The sequence below is a fragment of the Gasterosteus aculeatus genome, chromosome 15 (genome assembly GCF_964276395.1).
Source record: "Gasterosteus aculeatus chromosome 15, fGasAcu3.hap1.1, whole genome shotgun sequence".
Lineage (NCBI taxonomy): Eukaryota > Metazoa > Chordata > Actinopteri > Perciformes > Gasterosteidae > Gasterosteus > Gasterosteus aculeatus.
In genome coordinates, this window is record NC_135703.1 from 5034734 (window position 1) to 5043148 (window position 8415).

The 8415-nt window shown below is 43.7% G+C and overlaps 1 protein-coding gene across 1 annotated transcript; it reads right to left on the bottom strand.

Annotated features, from left to right (window-relative positions):
- Positions 1–906: 906 nt before the first annotated feature.
- On the bottom strand, positions 907–5149 carry pax1a (paired box 1a). The gene is made up of 5 exons (XM_040200480.2): positions 4757–5149; positions 3515–4138; positions 2453–2586; positions 1716–1932; positions 907–1533 (listed from the first exon to the last, which is right to left on the bottom strand). Exons 1-5 carry the CDS (start codon positions 4758–4760, stop codon positions 1439–1441), a joined length of 1074 nt encoding a protein of 357 aa, XP_040056414.1. The 5' UTR covers positions 4761–5149; the 3' UTR covers positions 907–1438.
- Between the last annotated feature and the right edge of the window lie 3266 nt (positions 5150–8415).

Sequence of the window (8415 nt, forward strand, 5' to 3'; positions counted from 1 at the left end):
CTTTCATAAATAAATTAAAAGTATTCAGTCTTTGATTATTTTAGCCAAGACGTACATTTTCAAAAACATTCCCCATCCCCCACATCTCTAAACACCCAACTGTCCATTTTATATTGTTGGTCGAAATTAGGCTATTATTACTAACGCATCGTTAAATGGATCATACGGAACAAAATTACAGAAGTGTTTCCCACAAAGAGGCTTGATCAGAAAACAGTTTATTAGGTTTATTAGGGCGAGCATCGAGGAGGCGGTTCGTTAAAGCAAACGGGGTCCCGGGAATGAACCCAGACACGCAGCCGCGTAAAGGCCCGCACGCCCCTCATAATGCCTCAATTCCCTTCATTTGTAAAATGGAGGGGGGGAAAAAATACCCGAGGCTGCATGTGGGTGGATTTTGACTGACACCGTTCACAAACGTGCATGATCAGGTCTGTGATTTCCATCTCGGTCGGTATCATTTACAAGTGAGAGATAGCATCAGCGGAGGCGCCCGCCCGGTCTGCATGCGGTGTCACACCTGAGTCACGAAATGCATTTTTCCCATGGTGGAAGGACCCAATTTAATCCCCTACAGCCGACAGATGGACGTGGTGGTCTTTTGCAGAGACTTTGGTTCGTCAGGTGTGATATTATCGATCGAAATGTTTGTTATGGTATTTACAGGAGCAAACAAAACGCAGTAATCATTCGTTCACCTCCAGGTAGAAAAGTCGCGATGAGACCATTGCGGGCGCAAAACTTTAAAGGCATCACCGAAATCACTTTTGGGGGTTAACTGAAAGTGTGTTTAGGCGACAGATATGATGGATACGATCGACAGCGAACATCCCTGACTGATTCCTTTACCAGATAAAGCAAACATTCATGGAACAAATGCCGAAACAACTACAGAACGACAACACGCAGCATTGAAGAAAGCCTTTATTTTTGTTGAATATTTACAATGGAGTTATAAAAATATATAATTAAAGCTTTGGCAAATATTTTACATTTAGACAATTGACCTGTTTGTTCACATCGTTGAGTGTGGTATGGACTCGAAATCATCGCAACAAATCTAAATAATATATTTCCGATTACAGATAAGCCCTTGTTTTTCTTAATAATAAAACTTCAGTGACTTTATGCATGTTTTTTTTTTTTAATCCTGCAGTCTTGATGAGAGACATGTGCTCAATTAGCACCATGACGTGTTTCAATTGAGCACATTTTTCGCGGGGCATCACCGATATATCCACGCAAGCTTACATTCAATGAGCCAGTAGGCCGATAAAGCTACTGTATTCATAATGCGTGTGAATGGGCCTGTGTGTTTGACTGTGAGCTGCGCAACTCTCGGGGTAAACAAGCCGTTAAGTGTTCTGACTTACTGTTGGAGTCCAAGAAATTAGTTCAGTTAATTTGGGTCAGGTAATTGAGGTGGTATTAGTCCCGGTTATGACGATGAGGTAGGGAGACTGAGTCCATGCACACTGTTCAAGTCCTCGTGTTGCTGCTGCTTGTTCAGGAGAGTGGGCGGTTTTCTGTCCCCTGCACGGCACAAATAATAAATATAAATTATTATTTACCCCACGACGTGCCTTCACCATGCGCTATTTCACATACGAGTTTTACCAAGAAGATGAAAATGACCTAAAAAACGTCTACCATTTTTGTATATAAAATGTAATCGAACCACGTGGCGTGGCCTTAATATTTAACAGCATACGTACCCTCTCGCGCCTGATGCTTAAAGGTCATCGGTGAGTGGATCTCCCCCGCGTGCATGCCGGCCATCCCGCCGCTCGGGTGGGACAGCACCGGGCTCTGGGGCTGCCAGTGGTGGTGCCCCGGGGCCACGTAGCCGCCGGCCGGCCCACTGTACACCCCGTACTGGTTGTTGGGAGAGTAAGCGCACGCCGAGACATAACTGGACAGTGTCGAGGAGGGCTGCGGGCAAGCACAAGAACACGCAAACAAAGTAAGCACAACAAAACCTCAGACGGCGCAGCGCTTGTAATGACATATGTGACAGCGGCGGCATGCGGCCTCCAGCGGGGCTTCGTGGTTTACAGGCTGAGGGGAGCAAATTATGGAATGGAATGAGTGGCGAACTGAATTCGCCATAAATAAGACTAATCGGAGCACGAGTACACAGACTGCCTGTCTGCGTCCTAAAACCGAACACTTAATCAACAAGCATAGGACTCTTTTGGAGTGTCGGGGGTAACGTCTCGTCGGGCAGCGAGGTCTGTGGCCTTCAGTGTCCGCCGTAATATGGAAACTTTGGAAACAACTCCGCCACAGGCCTGCGTGCGGCGAGAGCAACGCTTTAATAAAGGCCTCTGCCCATTTTGGCACGAGACAATTGGAGGGTTTCTCACAAAGGAAAGGAAATGGCGCTGGCGACACAGAGTGCACAACAAGTGTGGAAACGTCACGGGCTTCACGTGTACAGACATCCAGTTACCTGAGCGTATTTTATGTCTGAGTCGATCGCCGCTTTATCGATCCCGTTGACCGTGTGCGCCCCGGGGAAAGCTGCTCTGTTGACGCTACTCCACTCTTCCATTTTTGGTGGGTATCCTTCTGCCCCAGCAATGGCTGATTTGGAAACACGGAACTTCATGTCAAAAATGTATAAGAAAAAGTAGAATTTCCACAGGAGAAAAAAAAAATGCAGTCCTTTAGATATTGATAAATTATGCGAATTAAATATTTTAAATTCTTTCCGTATAAGACTGCCCCTGCTTTAAAATATATTTTACTTTCAAAACAGAAGGCCTTTCTAAAAGAGTTTAGCTTGGTTTAATTAAAAAATAATTCATTAAACGGAAGATAAATATTATCATAACAAGTATAATAAGGACGTATTCTAAAAAGGGCTGTTTTTAAATTTAACGGTAAAGACAAATACAAAACAAAAACAAAAACATCATCATCATATTGTAATTAATATGATCTTATTTAATTCATTATATTAACAATTGTTTGGGTATATTGTCCGAAAAAATCATATATTGTATCATATGAATGCGTCAAAGAAGCAACTTTCTCGTATAATAGGTTTACGGCTCCAATCAATTTCAATGTGAAAAAAAAAAACTCCTAATGTGGAATTTGACGAACATTTAGTTAAAATCACATTAAATGGCACAAAACACGCTTGCTGGCTGAAACACTGACCACTGTGTAGCTGTGTTGGCCAGTCAAAGACAAAACACCCGCAGTGACTACTGGAGGGATTAGCGGGTTATTAGAGCAGGTGAGCAAGGTGTTTGCATTTGCATCATCCCATGAAAAGGCTCATTGAGAAGCGGCCTTGCTGCTTTCTGACTGAATGGTGAAACGAAGGCCTGTGTAACTTCTAATGGACACATTGTTCCGCCTTGAGGCGCAGATTGTGCGGTGTGATGCGGCAATTTGCGCAAAAAACAACCCGCCGCAGTAGTCTACTAAACTTCAATTTGAGGACAGTGAGAGCGATACGTCTCGCTGTCCTCACGGCGCAGTGCGTGTTTCTTTTCCTCACCTGAAGGGTCCATGAAGGCCCGTATACCGAGGATGTTGCTGACGGTGTGTGCAGAGGGCCAGGCCCTGGATATGCTCATATGTCCCGCTGTCATCGGTACTCCAGGGCTGCCCATTTTAGTGCCAGTGGGCGACATGTTGGGGTAGGAATAAGGGTATATGTGGTTGTAGGAGAGCCCGGCCTGCGCAGAGGCCTGCTTACTGCCCTCGTACTGGTTGGGCTGGGAGAGATTTCCAATCTTGTTGCGTAAAATCCTGCTGATCGAGCTGACCGACGGGACGTTGTACTTGTCACAAACTCCATCCGCCAAAAGCCTGTCCCGGATCTCCCAGGCAAAGATCCCGGGGTCGCCTTGTTTGTACTCCCTAATGTTCTTCACCACGTTGGGCGTCGTGACCCGCGGTTTGCTCCCGCCGATAGCACCGGGTAAGATGGAGCCCGTCTCATTGTACCTCGCCAGAATCTTGCTCACGCAGCCGTGCGAGACTCGCAGTTGCCGGCTGATGTCGCAGGGCCTGATCCCGAGCTGGGCCAGCTCCACTATTCTTAACCGTATGGCGTTGGGCAGGGGTCGCCCATTGACGAACACGCCGCCTAACTGGTTCACCTCCCCGTAGTTTTGATCTGCAGGGGAATGGAGACACACAAGGCACATGTTCAGTGGGGTGGGTAGTCATGCAAATACATTTCTGGCAGGGAAATTAAACATCCCCAAGTTTCCCTACACTGCCACACAATGTCATTTCATTTTTTTTTTAAGTATTATTATTTGTCATTAGGAAGCTCCTTGAAAAATGGGCATCCTGTCTGTGTTTGACAGGTCGGCTGCTTCGGGTTACGCCACAAAGAGAGGATAGCATGTCAACAAACGTGTGTACATTATTTCACTGCATGTTTCCCGTCTGCCGCTTACACAACAACTACAACTAAAAGAAAACGTAAAAAAAAAATGGCGAGCACGAGAGCTCAATCGGACGCTCCTCAGAGACACTATTCATGGCACAATTGGCAGTGTGCTTCAAATTAAGATTAAAAGCTACAATGCCTGCTAAATAGAGCTGGAAAATCCGCCCTCCCCGGATTTAAGCTTGAAAAGAAAAAAACACACCCTTGTAATGCGTATTATCTGAACCCAAAAGAAATAGGAAACCAAACAAACGCGCATTTCTGTCTTTACGCAAGCGTGATGTTCGGGATTCGCTTCCATAAGCTGCGTGCCATTGAAGCATGCCGAAGACTTACCCATTTGCCTATGTTTCGAGGTGCAGGGAGATATAGGCGCCCCGTGGAATGGCTGAACGCGTCCGAGCGAGAGCAGAGGAGGAAGGGGAACGGGAGGAATGAGCCCCAGAAGAGGGGAAAATAGACCTCTTCAAATCTCCTCCGAGTGCAGCGCGCACCCTTCTCTTTTACTCGCTTGGAAACAACTGACTCGCAGGGCAAAACACGGTCCCAAACACGATCTTCATTCGATAAAAGCGAATCGGAGTTATCCCGGGGAGTCCAGCGTTTGCTAAAATTAATTTAATGTGTCCACACGTCAATCTTCGCTGTTATACGCTGAGCCTGTGCTTTGGTTTCATTGGTCGTCCTGCGCTGGGAACTCCGTCAGCCAATGCAAACCCCATCCGGTCTGGAGCCGTGCAGCCTCCTTGAATATTTTAAATAGGGGAAGTGAGGGAAAGGGAAACGTTTCATCCAACATGCCACCGGTAAGGACTCGTACATCATAACCGATACATGCAAAGGGTTGACATCTCCGCCGTTTGTCAGTGTTGATACCGGTGACGTGATTTTAGTGTGCATCCAGAGGGGAGTAGACACGTGATTTGAAAAATATATCATCAGAATATATCTGAAAATATTGACCTGTGGATGCGACTGGCCAGTGTTTTCCATTTGCGGCTGTTTTAATGAAAGCCTTCCATACAGTTATCAGCACTACGAAATCCTTTTTTTTCTGTATGTCCAATCGAGTTTGGAAAACTTAGGGGGTCGACTCATGTGACCATCAGAGAAAGTTGCACACCAGCAGCCTGACTTTATTTTTTATTTTTTATAAGCCAGTGTTGGAGCATCAAACATGGAAAGGGGCGCGTGTAATCGATACCTCTGTAGATCGCACCGCTCCCAGACTATGGGGCATCCAGTGGATGCCAGAGACTTACATTATCACAGCATGTTGACGGAGTTTCCTGTGCAGGTTTAGAAGGTATCGTTTATGCGCTCGCAAAACGTTACTTGTAAAACTTAACAGTCGACCCGATGGTAACAAGGTGCAGTGTCCTTGTCCCCCAAGACCACCTCTTCCACCCCCACCCCTCTCCTCCATATGTCTCAGAGTCGCTCCGCCGTGCAGATCTGGGAGCAGGACACATGGAAAGCATCAGGTCGGGTAAGTGGAGTTGGATGTTGGAGAAGGTTGCCTTGAAGATGCAATGAAAAAGGTATCCTCCTTTATCATGGATGTATCGAATGAAGTGGATGTATCAAGTGAATTCGTATATTAATGTTGCGCGTTGCAGGGTGCATGGTTCCATATACCGGAAGGGAACTTCTTTGCAGTTGAGTGCAGACAGAATGAGACCTCAATTATTGTATTAATAAGTGAGGTCTCATTCTGTCTGTGTCACTGGTGTCTCTCACTTGCCTCACTGTCGTTTTGTGTCTTTGTCTCTCCTCCATTGCTCTGCTAGCAGGACTCCCCTCATCTGGACATGGCAGGAATTGCATGGTTTTAATAGCACAGTTTGACATGCACCGTTGGGTAGGTAAACCATTTTCTGGATTTTTCATTAGGAGAAAAAATGTTGGTTTTACCTTTTTCAATTTATATACATATCAACACGAGAAGGGGCTTTTCTCTTTGCCCCATATTCTTACCGTTTTCTGTGTTGTTTATTTATGCGTTACTGTCATTTTGTGTGTATAACATGTTTGCATTTCACGAAAAAAAGTTTGTTTCTAGGCTTGAAATTGTCTTTGGGATTGTGAGATTAAATGTAAAAATTAATGTGAGGAAAAATGAATATGAATTATGTCGTTTTCTATTTCTTCATTTGCCTTTGCACATGTGAAACAAATTAAAGTCCCATTATTATTACGTTATTTTCTAGAGACTGATAAATTACAGTTTTTTTAATTAATTTCAGATGTATTGAAATATATATAAACCCCGCCCCCAAAATATGTGCTACAGATAAGTACATTTGTTAATAATTTGTTTTGGTTATTTAATCATATGTGGTCTGGTTTTATAACTGGGATCGTATGTTATTCACCAAAAGGATTTTGTCTGAAATTTCTAAGAATACACACGTGTATTAAAAAGGATACTATATTTATTAAATAATGAAACACATAACAGATATTTAATAAGGATTATGCGTGTGGACTGTGGACACCACAGTCGTCGGTTAGTTTTGTACATATCAGCGGCTCGTCCTGTGTGACAAAAACAAAAACAGCCTTGAGTGGCTCAAGTGTAATCACACCACATCTGCCCACATAAACACAGCAGCATAAACACCAACTCTGAATTCAACATTCCATCTAAAATGGAATGAAGGAAAATGTATTATATATCTTCACCTCTGACTTACAGAATGAGTCTCTTCAGGTCTAAAATGCTCACGTGCACCGCCATTTCATCAGAGGTGTTCAAACTAAACACAAACTTAATAAGATTACATTTAATCTTTAACCGAAAGCTCTTGAGACGTCGTGCCCATGTTGGCACAATATAGCCATTGAGGGGCATTTTGAGGCTAGGATTGCAACTTAAGTATACATTTGCCGGTATAAATAGTAAGAGATATGATATTGTCTGCTGATGATCACCGACTTCAAAAAGTCCACACCGTTTAATCTGCTAGATTTTGAGAAATAGCACAATAATTATTTTTTTCGATTTCAATTATATTAATGAGGCGGTGATCCAAAACAGACTGCACTGTCTGTTATTTTCCTAGAATTATTATATTAATTACATTAATTAATTAATCGTTCAGACATTTTTTTAGGCCTGTGTTTGGTTTAAATTGCATTTCCCAAGTTTCCTCATATTTAGCCATGAGTACTTCTCTTTCAAAACGGTTCAAAGCAAATGTTTGTCAGAAAGATTACAACGAATAGCCCACAATTAGGTCTTCAAAGTCTGAAATGTCCTCCCAAATCGCTATCAGATCCGACAGAAAGAAGTGAACTCATCCGATCGACACCTGAGGCCCGCGAGGTGCGACGACCCCCGTCGGTAAATATTGATGTTGGTTTTAAGTGTCATCGGAGGATTCACTTCCTTAAGTCTGCTTTTTCTTTAAAGTTCTGAGCCGAATTCAAAGTTCTATTAGTCATCCTGTCATATGGGGCCCATAGTGCGCGTGTGCAGCTTAACTTCTTTCACGGGTAATATTGCTGCTCCTTTATATATATATATATATATAGGCCTATATTTTTTATTTCCACAAGAGCTGAACGGTATGTGTGCGTGCGCGCGCGCGCGGGTGTGTGCGTGTGTAGCTGTAGCTGTGAAGCGTTGACATTTACGATAACATGTGTTATCTGACAACAATGTGCACATGATGCATCTTTCCAATTTCGACCCGAGGCTCTTTGCTATGGTCTTAATTTGTCATCTGGATGTACCATAGTGTTTAAATGCAGAGCCGATTTTTTTTAGGGTACCAATGTTTTTGATTTAAAGTTGGATCAAGTGATCTCAGTGCTCAGTGGGGAAATTATTTGGCGGGGTCCAGATTATGAGCAGTTAGCACACCATCATGAGGCTATTAGTTTAAATTGAAGTGAATATTTATATTCTTTCGGGATCCAAACAGTAAGGCTGCTCTGTGTCTGCAGAGACGTTTTGGAGTTGTTTTGTATTGTAAAAACCCACATTGCAC

Excerpts from the sequence above, each read along its gene's own strand:
- pax1a (XM_040200480.2), bottom strand. Across the intron at positions 2,587-3,514 it reads GGCCTTCATGGACCCTTCAG|CCATTGCTGGGGCAGAAGGA; the intron begins GTGAGGAAAAGA and ends TTTCCAAATCAG. Across the intron at positions 1,534-1,715 it reads TAAGCATCAGGCGCGAGAGG|GGGACAGAAAACCGCCCACT; the intron begins GTACGTATGCTG and ends TGTGCCGTGCAG.